This window comes from Corylus avellana, chromosome 5 (genome assembly GCF_965113065.1).
Source record: "Corylus avellana chromosome 5, dhCorAvel1.hap1.2, whole genome shotgun sequence".
Lineage (NCBI taxonomy): Eukaryota > Viridiplantae > Streptophyta > Magnoliopsida > Fagales > Betulaceae > Corylus > Corylus avellana.
In genome coordinates, this window is record NC_142494.1 from 18,247,739 (window position 1) to 18,269,092 (window position 21,354).

The 21,354-nt window shown below is 37.0% G+C and overlaps 1 protein-coding gene across 3 annotated transcripts; it reads right to left on the bottom strand.

The window, feature by feature from the left end:
* Window positions 1–866: 866 nt before the first annotated feature.
* LOC132180829 (putative protein S-acyltransferase 19) lies at window positions 867–19,833 on the bottom strand. 3 transcript variants are annotated; one of them, XM_059593798.2, is made up of 9 exons: window positions 19,348–19,833; window positions 15,580–15,693; window positions 10,163–10,573; window positions 5,006–5,074; window positions 4,833–4,904; window positions 4,621–4,749; window positions 4,422–4,502; window positions 3,967–4,167; window positions 867–2,183 (listed from the first exon to the last, which is right to left on the bottom strand). In XM_059593798.2, exons 1-9 carry the CDS (start codon window positions 19,390–19,392, stop codon window positions 1,116–1,118), a joined length of 2,190 nt encoding a protein of 729 aa, XP_059449781.2. In that variant the 5' UTR covers window positions 19,393–19,833; the 3' UTR covers window positions 867–1,115. The 3 variants fall into 3 exon arrangements, with proteins under 3 accessions (XP_059449781.2, XP_059449783.2, XP_059449782.2); XM_059593800.2 differs by having other exon boundaries at window positions 15,576–15,693; XM_059593799.2 differs by lacking the exons at window positions 15,580–15,693; window positions 19,348–19,833 and adding an exon at window positions 15,259–15,342.
* Between the last annotated feature and the right edge of the window lie 1,521 nt (window positions 19,834–21,354).

Sequence of the window (21,354 nt, forward strand, 5' to 3'; positions counted from 1 at the left end):
TGTTCTTTATTTATTTATTTACTCATTTTATTTTCTGGTAAAAAAAAGATAGGAGAGGGCGACTGGAGTGACTTTCTAACCTAAGCGTAATTATAGTAACACTTATCCGTTAAAAACTAATAACTAGAGGTGTCTAGATAGAGAGACCTCGAGAAGGCGATTGGAGTAACGTTTTCTACCTAAGCGTGATTATAATAGTATTTATTATCTATAGAGAACCAATAACATGAAAGGCCTAGACAGAAAAACCTTAGGCGCTCTCTCGAATCGATTCAACAAATCACAAATGAGCTATTTTATAGGAGGCTCAGCCCAACAATTAAAAACAAATAACACAATTACAATAATCTAATTCATTTGTACAACAGAAAAGGCCTTATCCCATTCTAGCTTCTAGCCTATTATTTACTTCAACCAAAACGCACACCACCATTAACAAGGAAAACGCTGCATTTTCTGTTCCTTTTACACGAAGAGGAAATTGCATTATTACAAGGACTAGTGGTAAGAAACTCCCTAATTTCTTGGTGGTTAGCCGTTCTTCTTTTACCCTAAGAATGTAATGTAGCCGTTCTTCTTTTAAATCATTTGTACGAGGAAACATGATTTTCTATACCATTTTAATGTTTCAAAACTTAAATTATATTAAAGCATAATAGGGCAGAATTTTAGCCAAGAAAAATCCCTAAAAATGTTGCAATAATCCCAAAAGCTCATGACATTTTTATCTGGGAGTATCAATACATGACTATTTATGGTAGGTTTTCATAAGCCATGTACCTCCCAATTTCTATAACTACAGGAAACATCTCAGGTCAAGTCATTCAAAAAAATGATAAATTTATTAGCAAGTAAAACCAGGGCTGTAAACACTGCAAATTGGAAAATAAATAAATCTCGATCAAATTTTCTAAACGTTGTCCATGAAGGAATTGAGTCAGATTCTTTGGTCACAATGTCCAGGGAGATTGCCTTATTTACAAACCCTAAAATAAGAAAGACTTCACTAAAAAGCCCAAAATTCAATTGAGAAAGAGCTGGAGCATCACCCAACCCGCCTAACTCGAAGAAAATCATACATACATTTTGTTAGAAGTTCAATAATAAGCTTAAAGCTACTTGAAACCAGAGCCAGATGGGGCTGGGACAAACACAGGAAGCTGGTTTGATGCTGAATCCCTTTTAAATCTTGACTCCCGAGGCAAATTAAGGGTCACTCTCTCTTGACCCTCTCTAGAACCCGAACCCCGTTCGTTCTTCAAACTATCCCTCAATGGTACACTCAAAAGCGGACCCCCAAAGAAAATTGAGTCTCCTGTGTACATCAGCTTTTCTGCTTGTGGAACTGGAGCCTTTGCAGCAGAAGATGAAGGCTCATGTGGTGGAAAAACTGGCCTGCTGCTATAAGTGCTTGTTTCTGCAGTAGAGCTTGGCAATCCTATTTGCATGGATGATCTGTTTCTAGCTTCTAAAGCTGATACAGGAACCGATACATATCTTCCAGCTTCTTGGTCCCAAACAACAGATGTCCGTTTAACGTCTCGAAGAAGAGAAGTAGCTGGAGCAGAAAGCAGTATAGGATCAGTACCTCCCTTGTGCGTGATCTTTTCATCGAAGCCCAAAGTATGGGATGTCGAGGCGTTCACATTTGGAAAAGCTGCCTTGGAAGTTAATGGACGATCATGAACTAGGCCTGGGAAAGGGGCAGCTGCACTAAAACGACCCAAACCATGACTTTGTGGTAGAGGGCTAAGTGTGACCGCCTCATGAACATGGCTTGGACTGCTGAAGCTGCTCACACTTTGAGTCCCAGTTTCGTATTCATCCCGGCTACCTTGGCTTGGAGCAAAAGAGTTTCTCAAGGGAGATAATCTCTGATCGTTCTTCATCTCTTTGTTTGCTACTGTGTCAATGCTCACACTACTTCTGATGCTCATGTTGCCACTGGAGCTTAATTCAGGATCTTGTGAACGACGGCTATCAACTGGCCGAAGAACAGAGGATGATGCCCTGGCTTTCGCAGCGGCTCTCATTGCTTCATTAGAATCCAACTTTGCAAGCCTCCAAGCACTAATACGGACAGGCCTTTTGGGTACCCTTTGCCCTCTTTCTGAAATTCCAGTTGCATCTGGATCAACAGTCGATGGAACCATTCCCGGCTCCAACTGAGGTACAACTTCATCCTATTATAGCCATGTTTAAAACAAGTACCCACTGATTAGGAAAGAGGCTTCTTTCTAGCATGAAACACTGATGATTTCTTTTGCAAAGAAAAGAAGAACCTAAAACATAAAATGCGAGCTAATTGCAGTTGGTTCTTGCACCCACTTTTACATGCATGGTCACGAGGTCATGATTCTAAAGGGAACAAAAATAAGTCTTGGGAACTGTGAGAATATAACAATCAACAGAAAAATTTATTTGTATACCCCATCTTGAACATTAAGAAACCAAAGTACGATAGATATTGTTGACTTGTGGCTTGAATTTAAAGGGAGCCATGTGAGCTTTCTTCTCTTGTGGTGGGAATAATGCACTACTTTTTTTTTTTTTTACAACCACATTACCTAACCAACATAAGCTATCAGACTCCGGAAGACATAGTTGTACTTATGTCCCCTTGTCAACCTAGAGACAACCAATTTATGTCTCTTTTGGTGAGTGTGTGAAAAGAGAGCCCTTTTTCTTCTCCATTGGTAGCGCCGCATGAGTATAGTTTTTGTGGAGTGCACAATGAAGAAAGTTTTCAGACATAGAAAAGTGCAGCCAAAGGTCTTATCTTCTAGAGGTGCTGCACAAAGAGAGTTTATGAATGTGAAGAGAAGCCACGTGAGTAAGAAAAAGAGGGGAAATTATCCTTTCCCCCCATGAACTACCACCATTTCTCCCATCAACTACCAACTTTACATTACGACCCTATCAAACAACCATTTCGTTACCAAAACCCCTCATTCCGTCAGTCAAGGCCGTTAAGTTGAACGGTCAACCGTACTGTTCACGACACTGTTCACGGCATAGGTACTGTTCACGCACGTGATGGGTTGACTGTCCGACTTGACGACCTTGACTGAAGAAAGGGGGGTTTTGGTAACGAAATGGTAGTTTGATAGGATCGTAATGTAAAATTAGCAGTTGGTGAGGGTATATGGTAATCGAGTGGTAATTCATAGGGGAAAAAGGATAATTTCCCCAAAAAGAGAGTTTTCAGTTGCTGCACATGAAGAGTTTACTGTCATGAGTTGCAATCTCCTTCCTTTCTCATACTCAAGAATTGTGTAAAGAAAAAATTCTCTTTGTTTTGGCTGAGATTAAGATTTAGTCGCCTGATTCCATGGGCGTACCTCACATCGAAGGAACCACATAAATTCTTATGTTCTCGTGTATGGTTGTTATGTGTTATTTGCTGTAGTCGTGATATATTGCACAAGTGGTGTTAGAGCCAATATTTGATGTTCAAACCGACAATTATGGTAAATATGGCAAGTAACAAGCATGAAGAAAAAAAGTTCAATAGCAAGAACAACTTCCCCCTCAAGAATGAAAGATCTTCTAATTTAACCAGGTGCTTACAAGGCCTTATTAAGAGAGGCAAAAAAAACCCTAGAAGATGAACAATGACCAGTGTGAGGAGATGGATGCCAAAACTGCTATCATTTTGGTTTCCTTTTCACTTCAGCGCTTCCATGTGAATTATTAAGTCAGGAAAAACTTCTTCCTTTTTCCTTTTCTTTTTTTTTTTTTTTTTTCCTTGTTATTTATTTATTTTTTTCCTATAACATCAGATGATATCCAGCAGGGCTGAGCAATCAAACTGTTCCACCCACGATCAGTGATTTTATCTTTTGTTCAATAATCTAGGGACGAAATTTTGTAAACTATAGGTCAAAAGTATATATTGGGAGCCTAAATAATTCAATTTGATTGGATCCTTTCTTGTCGGAACTCAAAAAATAAAGTAGTAAGTACCTGATAGTCCACAAATACCCTGGGAGGGGTACACCATGCCCCCTTGTATTGCAGACCCAAGGAACTACCACCACTCAAAGCAGTTGTAGCAGAGCCTGATGGGGAGTACATTATATTAGGCAGTTCCTCGTCAACAGATGCTCCTGCATGTGCCTCACTCATGGCTCTCATTGCCACAACAAATTCATAGGTTGTAATACCCTAATTCAACCAAAAAAAAGAAGGATAAGGAAAACATTTATATAGCTAAAGAAATTCTCTCTCTTAGCCAATACTTGCCTATGCTCTCTATTCTACAATTGGTTAATAGCTAAAATGGAAGAAAACTTACAACTAGCATTCTGACCCCAATTATAGTTATTTCCAAATATTAAAATCTCTTTCTCCAAGTTCTTATGACTAATAAGAGTACCCTGGAAGACAAACATAATACAGAAAACCTCTCGGCCACTAACCTTTCTTATCAAAATTATGTGGAAAAAGAATAGTTCACCCAAAGGTATACATGCCAGCATGGAAACTGCAGTACATACAGCCTACATAAACGAGATCTAGTGTTAGCATAAGGATTCTTGCTAAAGTGATATATTCGAACTGTAAGAGAACAAACAAATAGATTATATTTGGTCCATAGCATGTTTGATAAGAGTGTACCACAACTGTTGCAAATGGGGGACGAGTGAAACCATTTCCAAGTCTATCAATAATTTCAGTCTCCATGCTTTTCTTGTTAACAAAGCAACGCACTAGAACAGCAGTACCAACTCCCGATTCAAAAACGAGCTGAACCACAGAAAGGGATTGGGGGTCATTAGTGGCCAAAAAAATGTCTTCCTTCCAAATGGTTAATAAAGTGCAATACATACCCAAACAAGACTAATGGCCATGAGAGCAATAAAAGTCACATAATTTTTGTGCCCCACACAATTGTTAAGCCACTGCAGCCATACAATAAATAGATGTTAGTCTAAAAAAAATTAACAGATTACAGTTATAAGACGTGCTTGTACAGAGCACTTCGAGCAATATGAAGATATACCCGGCAGTGATGATCAAAACCATCCACACATTTGTCACAACTTCTACAGTGTTTGCTGAATTTGCGAACCTGCAACATGAAAGCATCTATGGTTAATAAACAAAACCAGATTATAAAGATTTGTTTCCTCAAACACTCCAAACCGCATACAGCCAATTCTTGGAGAAACGGCCATGTGCTTATTTTGCACCAGAGCTTGTCGTGTGTTTACCCTGGCCAGAAACAAAGAGATTGGATCTAATTTCAGGAGAAATCTATCCCAAAAGAATTTCCGCAGATGTGGGGTCCTTGGTAGCACGCAGGTACAAGAAAGATTGGTACATATATCATATATGACATGACAAACCAGACTTCAGAATCATATAAGAATCATTTTTTTATATCAAATAGCATGGTGACCTACCAAATCTGTTGAGGATAAAAACAAAAATACTGGGGTTATTAATTTTAGAACCAATAGATTACTACTTTTCTTAAAAGCTTAAGCTAATAAAGAATAGTAACTTTAATCATCTAATTAAAATTTTTGCTCCCCTTCACGTGTGGACCTAGACTCCCCCTCAATAAGTGGGATCCAGTGTGTTGAATATTTAAGTTCGGTGGGAGGTACAATATGGAGATAGAGTTCAAACTCAAGACCATTAGTTTAATACTATAATAAATAACAAAATATCCTTAAAACTTAAGCTAATGGAAGTGGTAAATTTAATTATTTGATTAATATTCTAACAAGAAGATCAGAATGTACAGTAAGTTTAACCAAAATTAGGAAAAAGAAACATTGGTAGTGTGGAAAAATAAGGATTGTGGACTCAAGCAATTGCCATTTCATGAGGCAAGATACTGCATAACCATCTACATGAAAAGGTTTTAAATGCCCGAGGCCTAGGAATTCCCCTTACTGGAAGTAAGAAATAATTAAGGGACCAATGAAGACAGCATACCAATAAATGCACTAAAGTAGCATTAAGATAACCCACTAAAACGACATCAAAGTTCACTGAAGAAGACATACCCTACTCCAGTGTCACATATATATTCCCAAAACCTTTACTTTGCATAACATTATCATAATACGCCACCCCAAAATCATTAGCATTTTCCAAACAACTCTTACAGATAGGCAACCAGAAATGAACTTTAAAATCACCTCAGCACAGTACTTAGCTATTCCACTGGAGCTGAAAGGAACAGTACTGTCAGTTTTTGTGTAAATAATTTTCCAAGGTTCTTTTCACACAGTTTGGGAAAGATCTTCCAGAGAGTTTTCATGTTAAATGCAGATGTCTAACCAATATAAAGAGAAGTTGTCATGGATTCAGCATCAAACTTTCAATGGAATTACTATCTTAGTGAGAGTATATGTAGCAGTCAAAGTTAGGTAGTCTCAATTCCTTTAGTCAGATTGACTGAAACAACTTGTCAACTTCACAGGAGCATGCGAACACTTGGATGAGCTTTGGACTGAATTTTAACCTTTTAACCAGGGGGGTCATATTAAAATGGTCCACCTGATGACATTACACGTTTTGGTTTTGCATTTCTTGAATCCTCCAAGTTAAGGGAAAGCTCATGCCCTTACACATTTGGTTTTGCATTTCTTCAAGGTGTTGAATTTAGCGAGAGTGAGATAGGAAGGGGAGGACAAGCTGTCATGGGTCTCTCCCAAAGAGGGTTTGTTTGGTGTTAAATCTTTCTACAGTGTCATGGATTGTCATGATTGTGTCTTTTTCCCTTGAAAAGGTGTTTAGCGTACTAAGACTCCGTTGAGGGTGTCTTTTTTTGTGTGATCGGTGGCCCTAAGAAAGATTTTTACATGGACAATTTTCGAAAGAAGCACGTCAATGTGTTTGATAAGTGTTGTATGTGCAAAAAGGATGGGGAGTCTGTGGACCATCTTCTTCTTCATTGTGAGGTTGCTTGTGCCATTTAGAATGTTTTTCTCAGTTGATTTGAGTTGTCTTGGGTTATGCCCAGACGAGCATTTGATTTGTATGCTTGTTGGTAGACCGCTGACAACACTCAGGAGTGTTGTGGTGTGGAAGATGGTGTCTTCGTGCCTTCTGTGGTATCTATGGAAGGAAAAAAATGATAGAAGTTTTGAGGACCACGAGATGACCTTGGAGGAGATAGAGGGCCCGTTTGGTTCGCATAACAAACCATTCGAACGGAATGGTTGATCCTATGGAATAGCCATTCTTTTATTTGGCACTACACACTATGTTTTCATGGAGAGTGACTTGGTCTCATTCACATGTGTATACGTATTCTGATTTCTTAGATTTATGTGCTTCCTTTTCTACTTAGTAGGGATTCCATTTGTATACTTTATGTGTACTTGAGTTGCACCCCTCTACGCGTTTTAATATACATTACTTATCAAAAAAAATAATAATAATAATTATTCCCATGGGAATGACAATAACTATTCCCTTATGAAAAGTAATACCTATTCCTCTAAAAAAATTAGAGGAATAGCTATTCCTGAAAGAATAGACAACGTTTTTCAAAAATAATAATAATAATTCTTTGAAACCTAAAACCAAAAAAAAAAATTGAAAATGTCCCCCACCCCCCCCCCCCCCCAAAAAAAAAAAAACCTAGTGGGGGTGATGCGACCACCCTCGGTGAATTTAGGGGTGGCCAAGCATAAATTCTTCTATGGGCTGGCCCACATAATTCAACGTTTTCTTTTCAAAAAAAAATTGAATTTTTGTAAAATAAGAAATCATGTAGGTTTTTTTAATAATTTCGGTTAAATTTTTTTTTTTGATAAGTAATATTTTATATCAAAAGCACAGAGGGGCGCAACCCTAGTACACAGGAAGTATACAAGGGAAACGTCTAACTAGAAGAAGAGAAAAGAACAAGAAAATCAAGAAAGCTAACAACTAAAGGTGCGAGACAAGCCGCTGTCCATGTGTAGAGGGTATGCAAAAAGAAGGCTGTGAGTTCCTCCAAGGATCGCTCAGAATCCTGAAAGCATCTCTCATTCCTTTCTGACCATAGGCACCACACAATGCATTAAGGAACCATTTTCCAAACAACGCCACTCCTGGAACGACCTCTTGACCACCAACAAGCAAATAATCCCTCCACTTTCTCAGGCATGACCCAAGACAATCCAAATCGACTAAAGATAGCATACCATAAGGATCGAGCGATCTCACAGTGAAGGAACAAATGATCAATAGACTCCCCATCATTTTTGCACAAACAACATCTATTGATCACGATAAAATTCCTTTTTTTGAGATTATCAAGAGTAAGAATCTTCCCTAGCACCGTCGTCCAAGTAAGGAAAGCCACTCTCGAAGGTGCCTTGGTACGCCAAATACTCTTCCAAGGAAAAGGATCAGCCTCTTTGTTTACCAAGACATTATAGAAAGATCTAACATCAAACTTCCCTTTTCTAGACGGGATCCACCAAATTCTATCCTCCCCTTCCTTTCTCATTCTCTGGGAATATAACAGAGTATAGAACGAGGCTAACACTTCCAATTCCCAATCGTAAACCGAACGAAAGAAACTAACACCATTGGCGGGTTCCACCCGTAAGCTCCAAATTGTCAGCGATGGACGCATCTTTTGCATTAGCTATATTGTGAAGGCCTGAGAAAGATTCCTTCAGAGTCATATCTCCACACCAAACATCATCCCAAAATCTTATATGAGACCCATCTCCTGGATCAAATTTAATATGCTTAGAGAACAAACGCCACCCTCTCCAATTTCGGTTAAATTCCAATTAGGACATATCTCTTGTCACCAAACTAAGGAATAGGAATAACTATTTCATTCTACCATTCTCTATTCCCAATAATAACTATTCATTTCCTAATAGAATACCGATTTTGCGTACCAAACGAGGCTCAAGTCTTTATTTTTCAACACTTTGTATCTTTAGATAACTGCTTCTATTTCTCTTGTGGTAATTAGTTACCATGATTTTCTTGTTCTTTTTGCCCCCACTAGTTAGGTGGCTTCTCTTGTATACTTCTTGTGTACATGGGGGAACGCCTTACGCTTTTACTAATATCTCGATTACTTAATAAAAAAAAAGGGGCAAAGCTCGTGAGAATTGACAAAAGTCAACCCATTATAGGCTTTTGCAATTCATATTATTATATCAGAAGGTGAAGTTTGTTACATATATCTATATGATAACCATATATCATTTAAATACGCACAAGAAGGTGCAGCCATGTTCTTACAATCCATGAACTGTAATGCATGTTTAAACCATGAAACCCAGTCGTACATGGAACATTTAAGCAATTACATTACTACCCTGCTTAAAATATTCTAAATTTATCTTAAATATCATCAATTCTTCATGTTTATCAAAATGCACTATATACAATTTGAGTCCCAAATTCAAATCGTTTCCTTTTAAGTGTAAAAGGGTATACTAAAATGTAAGAATGGGCATTGCCTGCATACACGGACAGTAAATCAGAGACGATGACTGTAATTATTACCTAAAATTACAAAATCCAGAATTAAAGAGGGAAGAGACTAAAAGAAAATTTCAACATGATTAATCATTTCAATGCCATCAAGAGTTATAGAATCTCTCCCCACATGAGACATAAAGGCATGCATTACATACATCAAACCACCAACAATGACATACATTACATACATCGAACCACCAAAAATGACAAGATACTAGGGTGTGGGCACAATGTGCAATGATGGACATTTTGGTGGTGAGTCTGGACTGAGAATGATATGGATGGAAAGGTGGTGGTGGTGGTGGTGGGGCAAGTTTTTTTTTTGGTTAGGGCAAGATAGCAATTGTGTGACGGAAGGATTGGAGTTCATGTGGTATGTTTCACATAAGCTAGAGGCTTAATGCGACAATATAAATTTGGATTGCTTAAACTTCTACACTGCCCATCAGTCATTATCTTGAAATGACCACACTTCTTAGAGGAGTGCTATAGGAATATAACTTTTCAAGTAGCTTCAAGAGTCCCCATACCATGTGATTGTAATTTTCCTTCTGGGAAGTATATGATCATAAAGATTTCACATGTATTTGCGAAATTATTGTCAAACAAGAAATTAAAGGATAATGTAACAAACTAACACTGCTAGTAGTGATGAATATTGACTTTGCCAAAATACATCATACTTAATATAATGTTATACCTCAGCATTGCACAATGTGCAGAACAAAGCATCTTCAACAGTTCCCTGCTCCTCAGCAGCCCCTTCCTGTTTACGGCAATCTTCATGTACAAACAACGCACAGAAGATTCCTCCAAACTTAGAACATGATTTTCGGCTTGTGGGTTCTGCGGGAATATTTACTCCCCCAATTTCACTTGCTGAGCCTTTCTTACTAGAGTTAGCCCCTGCGATAGAACTTTTGGAAGCTGATGATGGAGAAGAATGCTCCCCGCTTGCAATTTCATCAAATTTTCTAGGCAGGTCTTTCGCTGATAACCCATGATTCGCATTGAGATTATTTGTTACCCCATGATCAAATCTAGACATAATGCCAGGATCTGCTGGGTTAATTGCGGTACAGCGAACATAAAGAATGAAAACAAGGAGTGCCTGCAACATCATGACAAGGAAACAAAATTAGACATAAGTGCTATATTTGATAGAAGAAAATGAAACTTTTTTTTTTTTTTTTTTGATATGTCTGCACAAGAGGAGGGAGGGGGGATTCGAACTAGTGACCTCCACTTCATGAGGCATGGTCCCCAGCTGATTGAGTTACCCCTTGGGAATAATTGAGATGATGCATAAAATGATGTACATGAGATATGCATGGTCAAGTTATAACCCATTAGTTTTTTCAATCAGAAGGACATTAGACTATTCTGTTAACAGGTATCAATAATTAACTTCCATCTGCTCCAAAGCCGAGATATTAATCAAAATCCTCCATAATTGTGTCCCAATCCACTTATTGATGTAGGACAGATTTTAAGGAATCTTAAGTGTTTTGTGGTGGGTTTTAGGGCTGAAAGTTGAGATTTAAGGTCAATGACTATAGATCAATGTCCTTAAGGTTTATATAAGGAATTAGGTTTGCAAAAAGCAAAAAGCTTGCACGGACTTTCTGGCAGCAACAAATGTGGGTTTTTGAAGGTAGGTTTGGAAGGGTTAGTTACTGTCAAAAAGGTTGAGAAAAATCTAGGATTTAAGGGTTTCAAAAGGTGTGGGATAAGGAATATGGTTTGTGGTTAAAAAGAAGGAAAAGATAGAAGTAACTGATTGTTGACCTAAGCTGTGGCGTGAACAGGGCCAAGAGAAAGAGTAGAAGAAGAGATAAGGAAAGAGGCAGAGAAATATACCATCATGTCACACATGCCTTTCATAAACCATACACTTATTTTTTTACCATTCAACTCTATGCAAGTTCAATTTCATTATACTATTCTTAGTTAAAAAAAGACCTAAATTGTACTTGAAATCCTAAAGTTCATTAACATAAATGTTAAAAGGGAGAGTTTCTCAGAAAATAGGATGGTAGTCGGCACGTGAGGGTGCATCCCAACGATATTGTTATCGGATATTGTAGATTTGTAATTTTTGTTTGTTAGCAATGGGTTATTTGTACCTCGAAGCAAACTCTTTCGAGCTTTTGTCAGAAGATGGGAACGTAGGTATTCGTTTTGCTCATCATCATTCCGAAAGGGCCGAGAAGGTAGAGGGTGGGGCAACTATGCAGTACATATGAGGAAGGTGGTAAACTATCTCGAGCCGCAGGGTGTTCTCAGTAGCAGATTCGGCAAGGCACATGGTGCTAATCTGCTGATGTCGCAGATGGTGGATCATGGACGACGGTCGTATGTGGATGCTCTAGTAGCGAAGGGACATTATAAGTTGATAGACTTTGAGCAGGGGTAGTTTGGGTACTTTGGGGTTTCAAAAATTTGCCCCTTTTTGATGCATTTACCTCGCGGAACCCGTAGTTTTTTGATGCATATAAGTATTTTTGTTAGAACGCTGATTCATAACTAATGGAATGCTTAGAATATCTGCTTTGCCCAATAAAAGTATCTTGTTAGTATCAGTATAAATGATCTTCCCCTCCTGTTCAGCTATAGCAAGACCCCCCAAATCATTAACATAGGTGGGCGAGTTAAACCGACAGTAACTGCTAAATAGAGAGTGAAGGACAGACGCTCCTCCAACAGTACCTTGGCAAGCTGCTGCGAGTATTGTAGTTCAAGTGGAATGTGATGATGGGGCTCCTCAAGTTTGGAAACCGCTCAGCTGAAAACAGCAGAAGCTGCTGGAATTTCTGGGCTGATACAGACAAAACCAAAGGAAACTTGGCTGAAGGTGACGAGGGAGTTTACAGTAGGAGAATTGGCTTTTTATATGGGGGAGTTCTTCGGGCTTCTCTTCTGATGTTGGTTCAGGAATTAGTAATAAGGGGTCAAGCTTGCAGGTGAATAGATCTTTAGATGTGGGAATGTCTTCTGGAAGTTCTTCAGTACAAAAGGGTGGATTCTTACTTCGTTGAGAAAATTAAGGTGGGTGATCAGTTTCCGCAACAGGCGTTAGAATGTGGAGAAGGAGATAGAGGGCCTCTTTTGAATTGTTGCTCTGCGACCCCCTGGTTCCTTTGGAGATTGAGGTGGGGGAGGGGTGTAAAGAGAGTCAGAATTTAAAGGTGGAGCAAGCAAACTGTTTGAATGGAGATGAGTTTGAAAACGTTTTGTTTTCCTCCTTTGGGGATGTGAGTCATCCTTCTATGGCTAAGGTGACTTATCCTGATGAGGAGGTTAAGGAAAGTGAACCAATGATATTCCATCCACTTGCTGTGGGTGAGGAACAGGGAGTGCCTAATTTGGTCCCTTCAAATTGGGTGGTTGAGAGGGTGAAATTTTTCTGTCATGTGAGAGAGGATCAAATGATGGCTATGTTTACAGAGATCAAAGCAAGTCGACATCAGAATGACTCCGCTAGTGTTCTAGATCTAAGTTTTAAGTAAGCTAACAGAGGTAACCGGGAATTAAAGAGATTGGTTTGTTCAGTTAATTATGAAATAAAGGGAGGTTATTCTAATAGAGCGAAAGAAAAGGGGAGGGCTTCTAATTGTTCCTTATTAAGCCTGAGACTGTATAATGGAATGTAAAAGGGATAAAAGGTTGAGGATTAAAGGTCTTCTTAGAGATTAGACGACGGATATTGTTTGTTTACACATGAGGTCGAGAGGGGTTTCAGAAAAGATTTTGTTAATATGGGATAGGTGGGTGGCAGAGAAGATTGACAATTGTGTGGGTGAATTTTTGGGTTGTGAGTTCTCTTAGAAGTGTTATTGATAATTTTGAATGGGCTTTTGCGGGTGCATGGTCCAAATGATGATGTTGAGAGGAAATTATTTTGGGATGAATTGGTTGGTCTTATGAGTTGGTGGGAGGTATCGTGGTATATTGGGGGTGATTCTAATGTTGTTCGTTATTTGTGTGAAAGGTTAGGAGAGTCCAAACAGTCCCCAGCTATGTTGGACTTTTTGGAATTCATTTTTTATCAGGGCCTCATCGACATCCCTCTTGTAGGTGGGAATTTTACTTGGTATAATAATTGTGATCCTCAGTCTTGGTCTAGAATTGATAGGTTTCTTCTATCTCTGGAGTAGACAGAACAATTTCCTGAAGCCTCTCAGACCAAACTCCCTAGAATCCTGTCGGATCATTTCCTTTGATGTTAGGTTGTGGTGTGTCGAGTAGGGGTAGTATGTATTTTAAGTTTGAAAATATGTGGTTGATGTCAGAGGGCTTTGTGGAGCAGGTGAAAACATGGTAGATGTCCTACAGTTTTCAAGGATCTCCTAGTTATGTGCAAGTGCGCAAGTTGAAAGCCTTGAAATTGGATTTGAAGAAATGGAATGAGGAGGGTTTTGGTTACGTAGTGAAGCATAAGAAGGATCTTTTGGATGGTATCCGTGAGCTAGATACTATTACAAATTATTTTCTATGGGGGCCACGTCTAAAAACTCGTTTGGATAACTATTGTCTACAAAGTAATTTTTGGTTTGAAAACTAAAGTGTTTTTGAGAATTTTGCCAAATGCTCCCTAGGGTTTTAAAGATAAGATTAAAAGGGTTAGTTTTAATCAGAGAAGGTTGAGAAAAATCTATGGTTTAAGAATTTCAAAAGGGTGAAAGAAGGGATATGGTTTAGGGTTGAAAAGGAAGAAAGAACAGAAAAAATTGAATGTTGTTCTAAGCTGTGATTGGAACGGTGACCAAGAGAAAGAGAGAAGAGGAAGAGGAAGAGATCACACTAGGGCACACATGCCTTCCATAAACCAAGATGCTCACTTCTTATTATTCAACGATGAATTCTTTGAGTACAATGATGCATATTTATATAGCTAATGACCCTTAATTAACCTATTGGGAATAGAACTCTTAGGGCCCGTTTGGTTTGCGGAATGGACCCCTAGAATGGAATTGTTATTCCCATAGAATAGTCATTCTTTTGTTTGGTAGGGATCTATTCCTAAGAATAGTTATTTCCATGGAAATGACTAATCTCATCTACACAGGAATAGTTATTCCTCTAAAAAATGAGGAATAGCTATTCCTTATGAGAATGACAAGGTTTTCAAAAAAAACTTCTTTATTTTTTTAACTTAAAAATAAATAAAAATCACGTGGGTGGCTGACAGAAGGCCCTAGTGCCACCTCCAGAGGGCCTCATGGTGGACCAACGAGGCCTAGCCACCCCCAATGGCGTTGGGGTGACCGCGCCACCCCTAGTGCATGCTGTGGTGGCCGGCCACCACACATTTAACCTTTTTTTTCTTTTAATTTGAGATTTGGAAAAATTAGAAATCAAATGGGCTTTTTAGTAATTTTATTTCAATTCCAATTATGAAATATGTGTTGCTACCAAACTAGAGAATTTGAATAATTATTCCATTCCAACCTCTTCCATTCCTAGTAATAACTATTCCCTTTCCCAAAGGAATACGCGTTCCGTGAACCAAACGAGCCTTTAATTTGACTAGGAAACAAAAGAACGCAATAAAACCTAACAAAAGACTGCTAATACTATTTCTTGAATAACCTAGACCAAACATACAGGCTGGGGAGTTTGGGGTTTTTGGTGTTATTGGGTTTTTGCGGGTGCTCTCTCTCTTTTTTTTTCTTTTTTTTTTTTTCTTTTTTTTTCTCTTGCTTTTTGTGTCCTTTTTCTATACTTCATGTATGCTTAGCGGCGCCTACGCTTTTTATAAAACTTCTGTGATTACCTATCAAAACATAGCCTTACCGATAAAACTATGCACTGGGAATTCATAAAATCCCAGATCTGCCTCTGCACATAGAAACACACATAACTCAGACTCAATTTAAAAACTGTTTTAACCCCAAGCCATATAGATCTTGCTTCAATTAGGCATTTCATGATGGCTCCACACATGAAAAGCTCTTAAACTGTCAAAACTGAAAATCAGTCTACAGACAGCAAGTATTATTCAATGGCTGCATCACTTATCCATTTAGAAAATGTAAACTGCAAACTGAATCAAGGAAAGGGGAAGGTGGGGAAAGAAAAAGCATTAATGTAAAGAAATTAAATGAACTCACATACCACTGGAGAGTAACTGGCAACCAGAATGTACTCCCAAATACGGCCTCCAAGGAAAGGGGCAAGGAAAGCATAGAATGCGACCACTAACAAGCAGAATACAGTAATTGCAACAACCTATCCAAGTAAGAACCAAAATAGTGAAAATATTTTATAATACATGGGTAGTTAAAACAAAAAAGAAAAAGAATAAAAATGAAAACCCACTGTCCACAAAATGGATATAAGAAATGCCACCTTGATACACACTGTTAATGGACAATTGCAAAACATTAAGCAATTAGCTATTCAACAGTGAATCATTTTTTTTATAATTATTCAAAAGCGAATCATTAACCCAAACATCCACAAAAATTATAAATAGTCATGTGATAATACAACAATGCTATGATACACAGTAATAGCACAAATGATAAAACAATAACAATCACTAGCATATCCTTAACCATCTCCAACATCCGTTGAGACAATTTTTGATGAGTAAATCAATCTCACTAAAAAGCATAGAGGGGTGCAACTGTGTACACAAGGACTCGGGGAGTATACATGATAGATCCTCTACAAGAAGAAAAAGAAGAACAAAAGTCTAAAAATTCCATGAAACTAGAAAAATGAGGACTACGTGATGGGCGGCCTGTCTTTTAAATAGGTGAGGCCCCACACGTGGAATATTTAATTGAAATTAGGGGTGAGTTGACAGAATTAAGGTTCGAACTCAGGACTTTTGGCTCTGATACCATGTTAAATTACCAGTTATCCCAAAAGCTTAAGCTGATAAGAAGAGGTAAATTTAATCACTTAACCATTACTTTAACATGAGGGAATCCAACCTATTTTATCCTTTCCTCCTCTCGTCATGATATAGAGTACAAAAGATGAAAGAAAGATGTTACAAATTCGACCTCCCAATATTCCAGTAGTATATTTAATGACATATTCTACTGAAGATTTCCTTTAGAGAAATACACATAATCTACCACACACACCTGTTGACATTGCGAACACTAAATAATTCTGAAAATGTAACTTTCAAGAACTAGTCCCCACACCATAAACCGCGTCAAAACCTGATTTTTGATCCATTACCCACCTCATATCTAACAAATATAAAAAAAAAAATATTCTCACCCCCTCCTAATATATTTCCACACTCCCACTCCAAAAGACACCACTATCTCCTTAGAGCCCCAACCCCCATCATGCTATCATATTTACTTTCCACCACCAACCTCCACATAGCCTCCCTCTCAATAGCATATCGTTATAACCATTTTCCTAGAAGAGCGAAATTAAACTAATCCAGATTTCGAACTCCCAAACTACGGAGGACAATGGAGTACAAATCTTCGACCAACTAACTAAATGAAACTTACATTCGTCACCAACTCCACCCCACAAAGAGTCCCTTTAAAGTTTCTCAATCCGGTTAACCATTGAGACAAATAACTATCACGAAAACCACAGACCCTTGCTATAACCATTTAAGGCCAGAAAACCACAAATTATTGGAACATGAGGAACAAGACAGTATCGAGGTTAATTGAGGACTCAAGTCTACAGTCAATACCTACAAAAACAAGAAACAAAAAACAAAAACAAAAACAAAACAAAACAAAAACTGAAATCTAGGGTCCGAATGCAACACCACCTAGTAACAAGCAATTCACATCTTATCCCCCTTACCATATAGCTTAACACTACCTGCTTATTTTGGGCAGTTTGCCTGGTTTATGTGAGCTTTTCCATGGTTTTCCACCTTAATAATTACAATGAACAGTTTTATACTTAAAGTAATATAAGGAGCATTCTTGGACTTTTGAATTTGATAAAAACGTGCGAAATGCGAAAAGTCAATAGGAAAATAATGAGCAAAATCTCCGTCAATGGAAGTTAGAAGAGGTGCATCTGATATATTTCTAAGTTGTCTAGTAACATGTGGACATAATAGAAGAAAACAAAAGACAAATGATGTAACTTGAAACTGGCAATCTGGCATTTGTCAAGCAAGTTGGATGAGCAATCTGATTTTTTTTTTACCTTTTAGTGATGAGATATATAGAGAGAACAAGGAAACAGCAGGTGATGGGAAGAATAATTCCAAGATATGTGGAGATAGGTATTTAAGAGAGGCAAAGAAATAAAATAAAATAAAATAAATAGGAAGAATAATCCTTCTCATCTCTTATGTTATTAGTTCCCAAGTCTTTTTGGCAACCAAAAAAAAAAAACCAATTTGGATCATTTAACTTTTGCTATCCTGGAATAGACAAAGAAAACCAATCACCTTTCCAGCTTCCACATTATAACCATAACCTAATTTACAAGGCATCAACTCTTTGTCTGCAATGAAACTCCAAGAGAAAGAAACTCTTTACACAAGCTAATATACAGGAAGTTCTTACTTATCAAAAATCAAAAGCATAATATACTAGAAGTTTTGGTATCTGCAAAATAAGACCCAGCAACATGATGCTTGTAAAAGATGCTGGGAACTTATAACTGCCAAGGACATTCTCTGGGCTTGAATAATCAGGGCTATGTATAAGATATAAATCTTCTCATATTTTGGGCCAGCATATGTGAAAAGGCATCAGAAAGGAATTTCAATTTCATCAGCGGGTTCTCAAGGGAAGTGGCCAAGAATTTTTTTTCTATGATTTGTGGGTCTGGATTGGACCTTGATTAACTACATAAAAGCCCAATATAACATATGAATCCCATCAGGATGTTGCTAATCCCCCATCCCTGCCTCTATAAATTATAATTGTTGCGGCACCTATTCATTTGAAGGAAGTAAACCCAGCAGAAACGGCATTAAGTAGTGCATCTGATAGGGTGTTCAAGTCCATTAAGCCATATTGGTTGCGTATACTCATCAATTCAACATCTACAGCTAGAAAAATGAACTAAGAGCATCCAGAATATCTTAGACAAATTGATACGTTTAAGACATGAGGAAGAAATGGAGTCTGTTACATGTTCCAAGAGACTTCTGGAAAGCCAAGCAAACTTAGAAGCTGCTTATGCACCCAACAAACAATCAAAACTCTTTGCCATCCGCTTCAAGTTTGGATTAAATAAAATGTCCATAGTGAGTCCATCTCTTCTATACTTTCTTATCGTGACTATGGAAGTTATGGTGACCAAAAAAATGTAGTAATTAACAGAGCATGTGTTAATTTCAATGCTATTAAAAGAACTATAATAAGACACAAACAATTTTAACTTTAAACCCTAAAAGCAATTTTTTCTAAGAGTAAATTACCACTCAGAGAGCAGAAATCAAAATTGGCTAATAAGATATAATGAACACTACAAGCAAACAGTTGAAAAACACAAATAAAAGAAAATGAAGGACCAAGTCCACCCTGGTCTAACTGATAAATTTATTCTAAAGGACAAAAAAAAAAACTAAGGTGAAATTATAATTTTGTTCCGCGACTTTCGGAAACAAAATAGCTCATAGATTATCTTAAAAGCTTCCAAAATTACTCAGAAATAACTATATACTTCAGAACATCATAGAACAATGCTGGGCAAAGCAGGGTACCATTCACGTGAATTGAGCACTACACAACACACAAAAAGTGAAATCCCAGGTACCAAAAATGGATTATATGTTAAATGTGTAGCATTTCAGGGAGACACCCACATCAAGAAATTAGTGGTTTAAGCAAACCCTAATGAAAAAAAAAAAAAAAAAAAAAAAAAGAGATATATGAAGAAATGAGCAAACGAAGTCTTCTAAACAGAGTTGATAAATGCACATACCTGAAAAGTGTGAGCAGGTAGCTGCCATCCGTGTTTTCGCACCATAACTGCCCCGGTACACACCCCCACTCAGCAACACAAACGAGAAAGAAAGAAAGAAAAGAAAGAGAGCCCTGAAGAGAAAGAAAGAACCCAACAAAATCTCTTTCTCTCTGATTCTTTTCCAAGATAACCCAACAAAAGAATGTCAATATTTTATCATACTACCTAGCTCTAAGCTCTTACTCCATTAGTCTCAGTCTCAACCCTCACTTCCAAAAGGATTTTTTTTCGTTTTTTACTAAAAAAAATATATATAATATAAAATATAAAACAAAAAAAAAACAAAAAAGAAAAACCCAGTTCTGAAAAGAAGCTCAGTCAGTGGGCAGAGACAAGAGAATGAGAAAACAAGTGGAACCGGTGAGGAATCGAAGAAATGACAAAAACAAACACCAACGCCTGAAAGCGTTGACGCACTTGACGGTTTTGACAGACTAATTTGATTAAATGGGAAATTATATGTGATTAGTAGATGCATATGGAGTTTTTTTTTTTTTTGTTGGAAAAGAAGGTGGATGCTATTAATGTTCTGGTTTCTTTCTTTTGTGCTGTCCCACTATTTATTATTCTTTTTCTTTCTTTTCCAATTCATTAATAAAGGACAATTTTAAATAATATTAATAGCTACCAATAAGAGGGAGTTTCATTATAGAATAATATTCACAAATTAGAACTACTTTGTCTCTCAAGATTGCTATAAAAGCAACTTTTATTTCACCATCAAGAATAGCCTATGCACTTATTATTACTTTTAATCCAAATTATATAAAATTACTCATGATCATGACAAACTACTACATCAAGTGCGAATGAGTCAAGAATAACAACATTAAAAAAAAAAACAAAAACAAAGTTGACCAATATTAGAAGAATGGACAAATACACCAAATTAAAATACAGAAAAACATGATGATTGAAAAAAATAGAGATTTTAAAATGTGATTAATAAAAATATGATTTTTAAAAATGCAATTTGTAATTTTGTAGTTCAGTCTTTGATATAGTAATTTTGAAATGTAGTTAATGAAAACATGAATTTTAAAAACCCAATTAGCACTTGGTAAAATTGTAGTTCAGTCTTTAAAATCGGAGTTCAACATTTAAAAATTTGCCCTATGCTTGCGATGTAAAACTGTGAAATTTTCTAGGTTTTCAAAATGTAATTTTTTTCAATCACCCCTAACCACTGTTTTTTTTTTTTTTTTCGTTTTGAGGGGCATTTTTTAATTTTTTTCAAAATGGTATTTTAGTAACTTAACCTTGTCAAAACGACATAGTATTAAATTTTTCATCCTATTTGACAGTAATGACTAACGGAATGGTAAAATTGCAACTGGTTGGTAGTTTGTAGCGCTACTTTATTACTTTTTAAACATTATAGAGCTAAAATGAAAATAGCTGGTAATTTGGAAAGCTAAATTATATTTTTCTCTTAATTTAATATATTCTTAGTACTTATCACAAGAAATCATGGAGAATTACTTTTTCTTTTTTTCTTTTTTTTATCTCATTGTTTGAATTAGATCTGTCAACCACCAATATTCTGAAGTTAGTAAAGGAGACATTTCTGTTCAGGTTTGAAGATGGTGAGCGATTGTTCCATTATTTAGTGATCTCACCATCTAATAAATGTTTTTATTTAAAGGACAGGCAATAAAGAAGAGAGCTACCTTCTTAATCCTTTTTGTCTTCTCTATTTGGGTTCATAGATGACAAGTGTAGGAGCTACCTGTCATCTATGAACCCAAATAGGGAAGACAAAAGGATTTTTTTGAGTATAAAAGTAGATAATTGGTAGGATGAGGCCTCTTGTCACATATTTTATCAAAGTGGATATTCTTACTAGTTGCATTTCAACCACTCTCTTTTTTCCCTTTCTAATGGACTCTCTCTCTCCTTCTCTTTGATGTCAATAAGAGGGTATAGATTTTTGATAATAATAAATATTCATCTTTCATTCTATTT